The 15,115-nt window shown below is 55.7% G+C and overlaps 1 protein-coding gene across 1 annotated transcript in view; it reads left to right on the top strand.

Annotated features, from left to right (window-relative positions):
• The first annotated feature begins 4,352 nt into the window (after positions 1-4,352).
• The window catches only part of LOC138295371 (EMILIN-1-like), a 120,246-nt gene continuing 109,483 nt past the window's right edge, over positions 4,353-15,115 (top strand). Inside the window, exon 1 of the mRNA XM_069233614.1 lies at positions 4,353-5,029. Coding sequence (XP_069089715.1) covers positions 4,854-5,029 — 176 coding nt within the window. The 5' untranslated portion in view covers positions 4,353-4,853. The remainder of the gene's footprint in view (positions 5,030-15,115) is intronic.

Below are 15,115 nucleotides of genomic sequence, written 5' to 3'. Positions count from 1 at the left end.
CTCCAGAGGTAGGCCTGGCTCAGACATGCACCACGCTCTGAAGTTGCCCCCTCCATAGGTAGGCCTGGCTCAGAAGTACACCATGCTCTGAAGCTGCCCCCTCCAGAGGTAGGCCTGGCTCAGAGGTAGTCCACGCTCTGAAGTTGCTTCCTCCAGTGGTAGGCCTAGCTCAGAGGTGCACAGGCTCTGAAGTTGCCTCCTCCAGTGGTAGGCCTGGCTCAGAGGTACACCACGCTCTGAAGTTGCTTCCTCCAGTGGTATGCCTGGCTCACAGGTACACCACGCTCTGAAGTTGCCCCCTCCAGAGGTAGGCCTGGCTCAGTGGTGCACGGGCTCTGAAATTGCCCCCTCCAGTGGTAGGCCTGGCTCAGAGGTACACCACGCTCTGAAGCTGCCCCCTCCGGAGGTAGGCCTGGCTCAGTGGTGCACGGGCTCTGAAGCTGCCCCCTCGAGAGGTAGGCCTGGCTCAGACATACACCACGCTCTGAAGTTGCTTCCTCCAGTGGTAGGCCTGGCTCAGAGGTACACCACGCTCTGAAGTTGCCCCCTCCAGAGGTAGGCCTGGCTCAGAGGTACACCACGCTCTGAAGCTGCCCCCTCCAGAGGTAGGCCTGGCTCAGAGGTGCACAGGCTCTAAAGTTGCCTCCTCCAGAGGTAGGCCTGGCTCAGAGGTAGTCCACGCTCTGAAGTTGCCTCCTCCAGAGGTAGGCCTGGCTCAGAGGTACACCACGCTCTGAAGTTGCCCCCTCCAGAGGTAGGCCTGGCTCAGTGGTGCACGGGCTCTGAAATTGCCCCCTCCAGTGGTAGGCCTGGCTCAGAGGTACACCACGCTCTGAAGCTGCCCCCTCCAGAGCTAGGCCTGGCTCAGAGGTACACCACGCTCTGAAGTTGCCCCCTCCAGAGGTACGCCTGGCTCAGTGGTGCACGGGCTCTGAAGCTTCCCCCTCCAGAGGTAGGCCTGGCTCAGTGGTGCACGGGCTCCGAAGCTGCCCCCTCCAGAGGTAGGCCTGGATCAGAGGTGCACCACGCTCTGAAGATGCCCCCTCCAGAGGTAGGCCTGGCTCATGGTGCACCACGCTCTGAAGCTGCCCCCTCCAGAGGTAAGCCTGGCTCAGAGGTGCACCACGCTCTGAAGTTGCCCCCTCCAGAGGTAGGCCTGGCTCAGAGGTGCACCACGCTCTGAAGTTGCCCCCTCCAGAGGTAGGCCTGGCTCATGGTGCACCACGCTCTGAAGCTGCCCCCTCCGGAGGTAGGCCTGGCTCAGAGGTGCACCACGCTCTGAAGTTGCCCCCTCCAGAGGTAGGCCTGGCTCAGAGGTGCACCACGCTCTGAAGTTGCCCCCTCCAGAGGTAGGCCTGGCTCATGGTGCACCACGCTCTGAAGCTGCCCCCTCCGGAGGTAGGCCTGGCTCAGAGGTGCACCACGCTCTGAAGTTGCCCCCTCCAGAGGTAGGCCTGGCTCAGAGGTGCACCACGCTCTGAAGTTGCCCCCTCCAGAGGTAGGCCTGGCTCAGAGGTGCACCACGCTCTGAAGTTGCCCCCTCCAGAGGTAGGCCTGGCTCAGAGGTGCACCACGCTCTGAAGTTGCCCCCTCCAGAGGTAGGCCTGCCTCATGGTGCACCACGCTCTGAAGCTGCCCCCTCCGGAGGTAGGCCTGGCTCAGAGGTGCACCACGCTCTGAAGTTGCCCCCTCCAGAGGTAGACCTGGCTCAGAGGTACACCACGCTCTGAAGTTGCCCCCTCCGGAGGTAGGCCTGGCTCGGTGGTGCACGGGCTCTGATATTGCCCCCTCCAGAGGTAGGCCGCACGTGCAGGACCCCCTGTGAGGTGGACCGCGCGGTTGCCACGGCTGCCGGCTAAGGTTATCCCCAAACCCCTGAGGGATTAGATCAACCACCGCCCCAGGATGGAAGGAATGTTTTTGCTTTTAGTCTTTAAACTTTTTAAACTGAGAAAAAGTCTAAAAACAATATTCCCTTCTTTTCCAAGCGGCTCGGGAGCCGTCCGGAAATTGAAGTGAAGGGGGCTGGGTCCCGGGTAAAGCCGGGTGTGAACCGAGCGCTTTCTCTCAGTAGCTCTTTTGTGCAGCAGAAGACATTTTTGGAAGGAGGGGGCTGAAAGAAAAAGGTCCCCCGCTCCAAATCTCTTTTCACATTTGTTTCTCCTCTAAACTTTCTCTTTGCATTTAATGGAAAGCAGATGTGTGGCGGGGGCAGGAAGGGCGGGGGGCACCGGTGCCCCTTGTGAGAGGGGCGGGCACTGCCTGCAGAGGTGCAGACGTGCGCACCCTGTTCATTCAGGGAAACCGGGTACAGGGATATTCACCACCCCCCAGGGTGCACCAAAGTGAAACTATTGGGGGGGTGGGGGTGGCGGCGGAGTGGTCGAGCCTGCGGCTGGGACGTGAGGTTGTGCAGGAAGTCTGGGGGTGGGGAGTGGCGGGGAGGAGGGGCCTCTGCACACTTCACAAGGTTAGAACCTTCAAAAGGGGGGATATTTTGGGGACTCAGTGACATACAAAGCCTCTTTACCAGAGCAGGTTCCTTCTCCGCATAATTAGCACGTCACGCGCCTCCGGACACCGCATAGTTGAGTCCAGTTGTGCAAGTACTCGGTTGATGCCCCTTTAAGGAGGCTGTCAGTGACAACTAAAAAAACAGAACAGTCTCTGAACCCAATCTCGGCTGCATCATCCGCAATCATGAACAAATGTCCAATCTTTGGTGGAGTCTGGCTGAGTTTTGGGCCAAGATGTGACGTCATTCACAAGACACCCTCATCAAAGGGTCTCTCGTGTGTCAAGCAAAAAAACGGTTCTTAACCCAATCCGGAGCCGCACAAAATCAATCAATATACTTTTCCCTAAATGTTCATTTTTTTATGGCGTCTACTCAATTTTATCACTTGCAATGATGTCATTAGCAAGATGCAGCCTTTAGTGGGACAATCTAGTGAAAAAACATGGTTTTCCTAACCCAGTCACTCTTTAGAAAAGTCCCAGCCTGTCCAATCAATTGATGATGTCTGTTCAGGCTAAGGGTCATAGAGTGACGTCATTAATTGGAGGACCCTGTAATCGGCCCTACAATAGCAGGGAGAGCGCCAATTATATGGTAAAGTCAAGTGGATTTTAAGGATGGGCCAAGAAACTATTTTTTACCTTTAGTAAAGAAACCTCTGTGTGGCTGTCAGAAGCAGGACTGTCCTCTGAGTGAAAGGCAGTGGTGAGTGGTGCACACCAGCCCCCCCCCCCCACTCCTTCTCTGCCCTGCCTGTCAGAGGTGCTGCCCCCTGAGTGAAGGGCAGTGGTGAGAGGTGCACACTAGTGCCCCCCTCCTCTGCCCTGCCCCTGCCTGTCAGAGGTGCTGCCCCCTGAGTGAAGGGCAGTGGTGAGTCGTGCACACCAGTAACTCTTCCACCCCTCGGTGTCCTGCCTGTCAGAGGGGCTGCCCCGAGTGAAGGGCAGTGATGACTCGTGCACACCAGTGCTCCCCCATCCTCTGTCCTGCCTGTCAGAGGGGCTGGACCCTAAGTGAAGGGCAGTGGTGAGTCGTGCACACCAGTGCCCCCCCTCCTTTGCCCTGTCTGTTAGAGCGGCTGCCTCCTTGAAGGGCAGTGGTGAGTCGTGCACACCAGTGCCCCCACGCTCCTCCTCTGTACTGCCTGTCAGAGGTGCTGCCCCCCGAGTGAAGGGCAGTGGTGATCGTGCACACTAGTGCCCCCCTCCTCTGCCTGTCAGAGGGGCTGCCCCCGAGTGAAGGGCAGTGGTGACTAGTGCACACCAGTGCTCCCCCTCCTCTGTCCTGCCTGTCAGAGGGGCTGGACCCTAAGTGAAGGGCAGTGGTGAGTCGTGCACACCAGTGCCCCCCCCTCCTTTGCCCTGTCTGTTAGAGCGGCTGCCTCCTTGAAGGGCAGTGGTGAGTCGTGCACACCAGTGCCCCCACGCTCCTCCTCTGTACTGCCTGTCAGAGGTGCTGCCCCCCGAGTGAAGGGCAGTGGTGATCGTGCACACTAGTGCCCCCCTCCTCTGCCTGTCAGAGGGGCTGCCCCGAGTGAAGGGCAGTGGTGACTAGTGCACACCAGTGCTCCCCCTCCTCTGTCCTACCTGTCAGAGGGGCTGCCCCCTGAGTGAAGGGCAGTAGTGAGTCGTGCACACCAGTGCCCCCCCATCCTCTGTCCTGCCTGTCAGAGGGGCTGCCCCCTGAGTGAAGGGAAGTGGTGACTCGTGCACACTAGTGCCCCCCTCCTCTGCCTGTCAGAGGGGCTGCCCCCTGAGTGAATGGCAGTGGTGAGCCGTGCACACCAGCGCTCCCCCTCCTGTGCCCTGCCCTCCTCCCTCCCTCCCCGGGGCTAGGCTCTCCCTCCGGTGGGCTGTCCGAGGAGGAGAGGCCAGGCAGTGGAAGGGCGCACACAGAGCGGAGCCCGCCAGAGCTGGACCCGGCGGGACCCCACAGGACTTGGGGCAGCGAGAGAGGCAGAACCCGGGGACTGGAAGGGACGCGGCCGCTCTTTGCCCTCGGAACAAACTTTTCCCAAAAAAGGAGCGCTTTGGTGAAGCGGACAGTGGATGCGCCGGTCTCGGAGGGCAGTGGGGAGAACGTTGCAGAAGTTTTATTTTACTTTCCGGGTTCGGCATCAGTGACTCTTTAGTTAATATAAGTTACCCCTATTTATAGATTTCTTAATACTTTTTTCCGTTAAAAAGAAGATTCGCTGGGATTTGGGAGACACCAGAGGATTTCTTGTGGCAATGTTTGCGTGAGGGCGACCCTCTCCTGAGACCCTCCTGCCCGCCTCGGACCGCGCCAGTGCCTAGAAGCCCGGGAGGCGCTTCCCTCGGATCCTCAGCCCGGGATGGCCGCCGCTTGCGTCCTGTGGGTCTGTGCCCTGCTGCTGGCGGGGACTCGGGCGGCCAACTTCCCGCAGCGCTACAACCTGTACACGGGCGGCGTGGGCCCGCAGAGCCAGGCGCAGACGGCCCATGGCGTGTCCCAGGGGCAGAGCGGGCACCGCGCGGCCAGCCGGCACAGGTAAGGGCCACCTCTAGGCGCTACCTGCTCCAGGGCGGGTAAGGGCCGCCTCTAAGCGCGTTATGCTCCAGGGCGTGCAGGGACAGGTAAGGGCCGCTTGTAGGAACGGGTAAGTGCCGCCTCTAGGCGCTACCTGCTTGAGGGCGCGCAGGGATAGGCAAGGGTGGCCTCTAAACGCTTAATGTTCCAGGGCGTACAGGGACAGGTAAGGGCCGCTTGTAGGAACCGGTTAGTGCCGCCTCTAGGCGCTAACTGCTCCAGGGCGGGTAAGGGCCGCCTCTAAGCGCCTTATGCTCCAGGGCGTGCTGGGACAGCTAAGGGCCGCTTGTAGGGACAGGTAAGTGCCGCCTCTAGGCGCTACCTGCTCCAGGGCGTGCAGCGGCAGGCAAGGGCCGACTCTAAGGACAGATAAGGGCCACCTCTAGGCGCTACCTGCTTGACGGCGCGCAGGGACAGGGTGGCCTCTAAACACTTTATGCTCCAGGTCGTGCAGGGGCAGGTAAGGACCGCCTCTAAGCGCTCTATGCTGCAGGTCGTGCAGTGACAGGTAAAGATCGCCTCTAAGCACTTTTTGCTCCAGGGTGTGCAGGGATAGGTAAGGACCGCCTCTAAGCGCTTTACTCAAGTACAGGCACAGATAACGACCGCCTCCGAGCGCTTTATGCTTGAGGGCGTGCAGGGACAGGTAAGCGCCGCTTCAAAGTGCGTCCTGCTCTAGGAAGTGCCGGCGGAGGTCAGGACGCGCGCATAGCGCCGAGCAGAGTAGTGAACCCCCTCCAAGCGCTTTAGTTCCAGGGCGTATAGGGGCAGGTAAAGCCCCTGGGTGAGTGCGTGAGTGAGGAACATGAGTAGGGTCCTTTAGGAAATGACCCGCTTCTAAGCGCTTCCTGCTCGAAGAAGTTGAGGCGCAGGTAAGGCCCTCTGAGTGAATGAGGAGGTTTGTGCAGCATCCTCTAAGGAAGCACCCGTTTTACGCTCTTCTTAAGGAGTGCTGGTACATGGTAAGAGGTGGACAATATACACACTGGTCTGTGGAAACAATGTATCTGGAAAGTAAGTTGTGTGCGTTATTTGTATCCTATAGCGCATTGTTTCCCAAAGATGCGTCAAGCCAGTTTGGGTCAGATTTAAAAGGCACATGTCTGCAGTTGCCTAGGTAGTTACTCGGGGAAGAGAGTGAGATGACTATAGCTCCTCTAATCACAGTAAAGGTCGGCTGTATGAGCTGTACGTGGTTTATTAACCGACGCGCTCGTTGTCCTGGTGACATCGGAGCGATCATAGCCGGGGTCAGCCCCGATGGCAGCTGCTGTCACAATCCGTGACCCAGTGTACAATTCACCCAGTTATTTTACTGCTTCAGAGTTTGTAATCCCAACTCCTGGGCGAGCAAGCGCTTCTATGCGCGTGCGAGCGACTACATTATATAGCGCCTCTTTCAAACTTCGGGGAACCAGAGGCGGGATGCTAGCGGAGAAAAAACAGTTACGTTTGGTTATTTGAAGCTGTGCACGATGCGCTTATGTTATTGGAGAATGTGTAGGCGCTACCCGTGCTGCTGTCAAAACTGCTTCGAGGCACTGTGTAGATAAAACTCGGAGTAGTCGGGAAAAAGAGAGATCACGAGATTAGAGAGGGGCGGAAAGGGACTGGGATATAGTGAGAGAAACAATCCTGCTAAAATACGGAGCCTGCCTGAAATGGCAGCGCACGGGCCTCTGACCTCCGTGAAGCAGGGCCCCGCTCCTTATCACTATGTGCAACGTGTTTGGGGGTCTCATCTTGGCTCCGTTCGTGTGCTGTACTTGTCCAGTTCTGCACTTACGGGAGAGGAGAGCGATCTCTGTCTGTCTCTTCCTCCCTCACCCCTGTCTCCCTCCCTCTCTCTCCCCCTCTCCTCCCCTCCTGGGCGTCATTCCTTTGAAGTCAAGATGCGCGCAGTTGGATTCTTTGGAATTTACACTTTCCCCTCCTTTCCAGTTGGCACACAAAATATTGCACCCTTAGAACGTGTATAAAATGGGTGTGTTCTGTGGCGGACACCCCACGATAGGAGGCTGGAGAAACGACATCTGACTTGTAAATTGTACATCCCTTCTGTGTTCCTTGGGGCACAGACGGATGGATCCAAGATCACACACGCGTCTGCAGAGAGGGATTAACGGGGAAGATTCCAACTCGTGTGGGTGTCTTAGTTTTTCAGAGTTCTCACTAAATCTCGCTTTGAGACACACGAGTACAAGACACTTCAAAAAGAAGATGGTTGAGGAAGTGTGGCTAACTTCCGACTTACTCTTGAATTTCCAGGAGTAAGTCACCCCTGGACATGGAAGCAATGTCTGAGAGTTGTAGTTGTAGTGTAGTTGTAGTTGTAGTGTTGTAACGCGTGCGTGGACGGTGGGAGTCCGTTACATGTTAGCGAGTGGTGACGTGTCTGGCAGCTCAGCGCTGCCTCTGGCGCTACGTGTGACACTGGGCACATCCGTCCGGGTGTGTGGTTGTGCCTTCCACGCCCAGGGTCCCTTATCCCTTGAAGATCGGCTGCCTGGCCTAGACTTGATGCATCTTGTCCGGTGCGGGGACTGTCACTGGCCTGACCACAGGCGCCTGAGCTCACACACCAGACATCCGGTGTTTTCATCCGATGTAGCGCCGTCAGCACCACATTCACAATAGTGAAACACGGGGGTCTCCACCCTTTGCTATGATAAGAGCTACTTTTGTCAATGACAGTCACCACGAGCTGCTAATATTATTAGTGTGCAAATAGTGAACTTCAGAAAGGGACTGAAAACCTGGCTTTTCAATCAAACACCTGCAGCAAGCGCCTGGATACCCTGGCGGGTGACAAGCTGCGCTATACAAATACCTTCTGATTGAACACATCAGATAAGATTACAAAACTGGGGGTCCCTTGCAAAGGTTCTAGAAGTGATCACCTCAGTGCCCAAGGCAGGGCTGGTAGTAATGTTAAGAGCCCTTTAATAATGTGCAATGCCACCTGTGTGTGGTTAATACATAACAGCAATACTATGCCCCTGGCAGGAAGGTAACATTATTACAAATTCATTTTCTCTAGCGCCTCATAATTCATCGCTCAAATATCACCTTTAATTACATTTTGGAACTCCAACCATTTTTCTTCAAACATCAGTTATGAGTTCTAAAAATACACATATTTTCATCTCACATACACCTTTACAATTTTGGGGTACATATGTTAATTCAGCCAAGCAAAAGCTTCTGGTTAAGTGGGCAGGGCTGCTTGCAGGTAACTGGAGAGCTACCAGGAGCTCCCGAGCTACTCGTTGGAGAAGCCTGATGTAGCATGTCCTGTCAGTGAGGAGCATCAGTCTGATTAGAACGGTTAATAATTGTTATCAAAATTATCACTACTAGTTTTGAGCATTATTATTATTATTTACCATAATAATTAATTGAAAAAAAAACATTGGTGCATTATGTAAAAATATTTAAAATAAACAATATTTTATTTGTTTAAAATAATAATCTAGGTGGTGGATAACCAAACATGCATCAAAGATGACAGAAGCATTAAACACAAATTAGTGGGGTCCAGGGAGGAATTAAAGACAGACTAGGGGGTCTAGGAAGGTATTAAAGGCAGATTATAGGGTCTAGGGAAGTATTAAATACAGATTAGGCGACAGGAAGGTATTAAAAACAGATTAGCGGGGGTCTAGGATGGTATTAAAGACAGATTAGGGGGTTCAAGGGAGGTATTAAAGACTGGTTAGGGGGTTCTAGGAAGGTATTAGAGGCAGATTAGGGGGTCTAGGAAAGTATTAAAGAGAGATTTGCGGGGTGGTCCTGAAAGGAATTAAAGACAGATTGGGGGAAGGGGGCAGGGAGGTATTAAAGATAGATCAGCGGGGTCTAGGGAGGTATTAAAAGCATTGGGGGAGGGTCCAGGGAGGTTGAGATGTCCAGTGAGGTATTAGAGAGGGTCTAGGGAGGGACCAGAAAAGTATTAAAGACAGATTAGAGGGGTCCAGGGAGGGATTAAACAGGGTCTAGGGGGGACCAGAGAAATATGAAGGATAGTTGGGGAGGGTGCAGGGAGCATTACAGGTGGGATGGGGATGAGGCGGGCCACGGAAGGTACTAGAAAGGATTTATGAAAGGGGGGAGGAGGAATTAAAGATGCACAGAGACAGATGCAGCAGGAATCATAGGGATCCGGAGGGACCAAAAAGGCTTTATTTATTATACATTGTGTATTATATTCAATAACGCCCACCCGTACCCCAAAGCATAGGGGGCGCCAGAAACACTAACTCACTAAGGCACCAGTAAGAGTGGCGGACACAATAAAAGCGCAACAAATTGACATAAGGGAAGGTAATTCCAGAGGAAGAACAAGACGCCACAATGTCGAGAACCTTCCCAAATATACGGATAAACGCTTCTCGGGATAAGCGCACCCCCGCCCTGGAATGGTACTGCCCAGCCGAGAGGCCGCCGCAGAAGAGGTTCATTTGGAGAAGCTTAAACTGGGGTATTTGAAGCCACTGGGGATTCGTGATGTGAGGGGCCCCGGGCCCCTGCGACCAGAGGCCGAACAGTCACGAAGGGTGGTTTGGGGGAGGGGCGGGGCATTTACTATTTATCTGTTTGAGAGTTTTATAGAGCTGCGTGTTTCTTTCCGGACACTTCAGGGCGCTAAGAAAGTCGACGACAGAGTCCGCTCTTCTGAGGGTCATTCGAGTTATAGCCGGACCTGGTAGCCCCCAGGACTAGCGCTTCTACTGCAGGGGCCTGTGTTGAACTCCATGTTCTCTCGGTGTCCTCTCAGACTTTCATCCTTCTGAGGTGATGAGGCCTAACGCCCTGAGCTGCCGACACTGACATTGGGGAACCAGGTTTGAGCCCGACGTCGTCTAATTCTGTGATACTGGGCAAATCATGCAATATTCTCGTGCCTAGAAAACAGACCTTGTGTAATGTGATCTGGTACTTACTTACTGGAAGCGCTCTGATGCCCCAGAGACATGAAAGCTGCAGACAGATAAAAAGAAATAGGTACTATTAAGTTCGGTATGAAAAAACTTCCACTGTCTGCCAGTAGCGCCAGGAGGCCCCCCGAAGGTGAACGTGTGCGCTACAGACGCGCATTTTATGTTATGTTAGACTCTGACTGGTGAGGTGGAACCTTCTCAAAAGTTAAGTATTTGGAGTTCAGTTCGAACCGTTTTCTAACTCACAGGGTAGGCGCCTTGAAGGCCGTACAGCCGAGTCAATGTGCTGCTAGTGGGAGTGTCCCCAGTGCAACTCGGAAAGAACCACTTTTGTGTGCACAACTGCGCGAACCAGGGAGCACACACGTGATACACAGACAGTGGAGGGGTGTATGCAGTGCTAATTTGTGCTTGTTGTTTCCGGTGCTGAGCACCGGCACTTATTTTTGAGGGCCGGGGCTTATTCTTCTGCCTTAAGCATTCACTACGAGCAAAAGACACATATGAGCACGAAGGAGGAAGGGAAAAACGAAAAAGCGTCACAAAGGGAGAAAGTAGAAAGCTGCAGGAGTGAGTTGAGGGGCAGGGAGTGGCTTTAAATGACTGAAGAGGCCCGAGATGGCGTCAGGATTACGCTGCCTCAGTATTCAGTGCTCGCACATTTAATTGCAGAAGCTGCGTGTTTAAGAGGAGGGCTTTGGGCACCAGCACGTTTTTACTTACAAAATAAGCACTGGGTGTATGGGGCTGGGAGGTGGGGGGCATTGTTGATAGTGTTTCACACTGAAGCCTGGACTGGTCCTTCTCACATGAGACACGCGTCTGAAGCAAGAACTGGGATTTACGAAGTTCATGGCCTAGGGTCGATTGGGGGGCCCTGAAGAGTAAAGGACCACCTCCCATCAGCAGCGCTCAAATCCAGAGGGGAGAAGGTTGGAGGGATTGTAAGAGAGGGCGGAGGGGGTTCACATGCAACACAGAGAGGCGGAACTGAAACAACAAGTCACAAGGCCCACTAGAGAGTCTGAAACAGGAGGAGCAGGCGCACTAGTGTGGAACACGAGGAGCAGGCTCGCTAGAGAGGCTGGGTGTGAAACACAAGGAGCAGGCACGCTAGAGAGGCTGGGTGTGAAACACGAGGAGCAGGCACGCTAGAGAGGCTGGGTGTGAAACACGAGGAGCAGGCACGCTAGAGAGGCTGGGTGTGAAACACGAGGAGCAGGCACACTAGTGTGGAACACGAGGAACAGGCACACTAGAGGCTGAGTGTGAAACACGAGGAGCAGGCACGCTAGAGAGGCTGGGTGTGAAACACGAGGAGCAGGCACGCTAGAGAGGCTGGGTGTGAAACACGAGGAGCAGGCACGCTAGAGAGGCTGGGTGTGAAACACGAGGAGCAGGCACGCTAGAGAGGCTGGGTGTGAAACAGGAGGAGCAGGCGCACTAGTGTGGAACACGAGGAACAGGCTCGCTAGAGAGGCTGGGTGTGAAACACGAGGAGCAGGCACGCTAGAGAGGCTGGGTGTGAAACACAAGGAGCAGGCACGCTAGAGAGGCTGGGTGTGAAACACGAGGAGCAGGCACGCTAGAGAGGCTGGGTGTGAAACACGAGGAGCAGGCACGCTAGAGAGGCTGGGTGTGAAACACGAGGAGCAGGCACGCTAGAGAGGCTGGGTGTGAAACACGAGGAGCAGGCACGCTAGAGAGGCTGGGTGTGAAACACGAGGAGCAGGCACGCTAGAGAGGCTGGGTGTGAAACAGGAGGAGCAGGCGCACTAGTGTGGAACACGAGGAACAGGCTCGCTAGAGAGGCTGGGTGTGAAACACGAGGAGCAGGCACGCTAGAGAGGCTGGGTGTGAAACACGAGGAGCAGGCACGCTAGAGAGGCTGGGTGTGAAACACGAGGAGCAGGCACGCTAGAGAGGCTGGGTGTGAAACACGAGGAGCAGGCACGCTAGAGAGGCTGGGTGTGAAACACGAGGAGCAGGCACGCTAGAGAGGCTGGGTGTGAAACAGGAGGAGCAGGCGCACTAGTGTGGAACACGAGGAACAGGCTCGCTAGAGAGGCTGGGTGTGAAACACGAGGAGCAGGCACGCTAGAGAGGCTGGGTGTGAAACACAAGGAGCAGGCACGCTAGAGAGGCTGGGTGTGAAACACGAGGAGCAGGCACGCTAGAGAGGCTGGGTGTGAAACACGAGGAGCAGGCACGCTAGAGAGGCTGGGTGTGAAACACGAGGAGCAGGCACGCTAGAGAGGCTGGGTGTGAAACAGGAGGAGCAGGCGCACTAGTGTGGAACACGAGGAACAGGCTCGCTAGAGAGGCTGGGTGTGAAACACGAGGAGCAGGCACGCTAGAGAGGCTGGGTGTGAAACACGAGGAGCAGGCACGCTAGAGAGGCTGGGTGTGAAACACAAGGAGCAGGCACGCTAGAGAGGCTGGGTGTGAAACACGAGGAGCAGGCACGCTAGAGAGGCTGGGTGTGAAACACGAGGAGCAGGCACGCTAGAGAGGCTGGGTGTGAAACAGGAGGAGCAGGCGCACTAGTGTGGAACACGAGGAACAGGCTCGCTAGAGAGGCTGGGTGTGAAACACGAGGAGCAGGCACGCTAGAGAGGCTGGGTGTGAAACAGGAGGAGCAGGCGCACTAGTGTGGAACACGAGGAACAGGCTCGCTAGAGAGGCTGGGTGTGAAACACGAGGAGCAGGCACGCTAGAGAGGCTGGGTGTGAAACACGAGGAGCAGGCACGCTAGAGAGGCTGGGTGTGAAACACGAGGAGCAGGCACGCTAGAGAGGCTGGGTGTGAAACACGAGGAGCAGGCACGCTAGAGAGGCTGGGTGTGAAACACAAGGAGCAGGCACGCTAGAGAGGCTGGGTGTGAAACACGAGGAGCAGGCACGCTAGAGAGGCTGGGTGTGAAACACGAGGAGCAGGCACGCTAGAGAGGCTGGGTGTGAAACAGGAGGAGCAGGCGCACTAGTGTGGAACACGAGGAACAGGCTCGCTAGAGAGGCTGGGTGTGAAACACGAGGAGCAGGCACGCTAGAGAGGCTGGGTGTGAAACACGAGGAGCAGGCACGCTAGAGAGGCTGGGTGTGAAACACGAGGAGCAGGCACGCTAGAGAGGCTGGGTGTGAAACACGAGGAGCAGGCACGCTAGAGAGGCTGGGTGTGAAACACGAGGAGCAGGCACGCTAGAGAGGCTGGGTGTGAAACAGGAGGAGCAGGCGCACTAGTGTGGAACACGAGGAACAGGCTCGCTAGAGAGGCTGGGTGTGAAACACGAGGAGCAGGCACGCTAGAGAGGCTGGGTGTGAAACACGAGGAGCAGGCACGCTAGAGAGGCTGGGTGTGAAACACGAGGAGCAGGCACGCTAGAGAGGCTGGGTGTGAAACACGAGGAGCAGGCACGCTAGAGAGGCTGGGTGTGAAACACGAGGAGCAGGCACGCTAGAGAGGCTGGGTGTGAAACAGGAGGAGCAGGCGCACTAGTGTGGAACACGAGGAACAGGCTCGCTAGAGAGGCTGGGTGTGAAACACGAGGAGCAGGCACGCTAGAGAGGCTGGGTGTGAAACACGAGGAGCAGGCACGCTAGAGAGGCTGGGTGTGAAACAGGAGGAGCAGGCGCACTAGTGTGGAACACGAGGAACAGGCTCGCTAGAGAGGCTGGGTGTGAAACACGAGGAGCAGGCACGCTAGAGAGGCTGGGTGTGAAACACGAGGAGCAGGCACGCTAGAGAGGCTGGGTGTGAAACACGAGGAGCAGGCACGCTAGAGAGGCTGGGTGTGAAACAGGAGGAGCAGGCGCACTAGTGTGGAACACGAGGAACAGGCTCGCTAGAGAGGCTGGGTGTGAAACACGAGGAGCAGGCACGCTAGAGAGGCTGGGTGTGAAACACAAGGAGCAGGCACGCTAGAGAGGCTGGGTGTGAAACACGAGGAGCAGGCACGCTAGAGAGGCTGGGTGTGAAACACGAGGAGCAGGCACGCTAGAGAGGCTGGGTGTGAAACACGAGGAGCAGGCACGCTAGAGAGGCTGGGTGTGAAACAGGAGGAGCAGGCGCACTAGTGTGGAACACGAGGAACAGGCTCGCTAGAGAGGCTGGGTGTGAAACACGAGGAGCAGGCACGCTAGAGAGGCTGGGTGTGAAACACAAGGAGCAGGCACGCTAGAGAGGCTGGGTGTGAAACACGAGGAGCAGGCACGCTAGAGAGGCTGGGTGTGAAACACGAGGAGCAGGCACGCTAGAGAGGCTGGGTGTGAAACAGGAGGAGCAGGCGCACTAGTGTGGAACACGAGGAACAGGCTCGCTAGAGAGGCTGGGTGTGAAACACAAGGAGCAGGCACGCTAGAGAGGCTGGGTGTGAAACACAAGGAGCAGGCACGCTAGAGAGGCTGGGTGTGAAACACGAGGAGCAGGCACGCTAGAGAGGCTGGGTGTGAAACACGAGGAGCAGGCACACTAGTGTGGAACACGAGGAACAGGCACACTAGAGGCTGAGTGTGAAACACGAGGAGCAGGCACACAAGAGAATGCCGAGTGTGACACAGGAGGAACAGGCACATTAGAGGCTGAGTGTGAAACACGAGGAGCAGGCACACAAGAGAGGCCGAGTGTGAAACACGAGGAGCAGGCACACAAGAGAGGCTGAGTGTGAAACAGGAGGAGGAGCAGGCTCACAAGAGAGGTCGAGTGTGAAACACGAGAAGCAGGCACGCAAGAGAGACCGAGTGTGAAGCACGAGGAGCAGGCACACAAGAGAGGCTGAGTGTGAAACAGGAGGAGGAGCAGGCTCGCAGGAGAGGCTGAGTGTGAAACACGAGGGGCAAGCTCACAAGAGAGGCTGAGTGTGAAACGGGAGGAGGAGCAGGCACACTAGAGAGTCTGAGTGTGAAACACGAGGAGCAGGCACACTAGAGAGGCTGAGTGTAAAACAGGAGGAGAAGGCACGCTAAAGAGCCTGAGTGTAAAACAGGAGGAGAGGGCACACTAGAGAGTCTGTGTGTGAAACAGGAGGGGCAGGCACACTAAAGTGTCTGAGTGTGAAACAGGAGGAGCAGGCTCACTAGAGGCTGAGTGTGAAACAGAAGGAACAGGCTCA

This window comes from Pleurodeles waltl, chromosome 5 (genome assembly GCF_031143425.1).
Source record: "Pleurodeles waltl isolate 20211129_DDA chromosome 5, aPleWal1.hap1.20221129, whole genome shotgun sequence".
Taxonomy (NCBI): domain Eukaryota; kingdom Metazoa; phylum Chordata; class Amphibia; order Caudata; family Salamandridae; genus Pleurodeles; species Pleurodeles waltl.
Note: the sequence above shows the minus strand (reverse complement) of the source record. Positions and strands in the feature narration are given on the sequence as shown.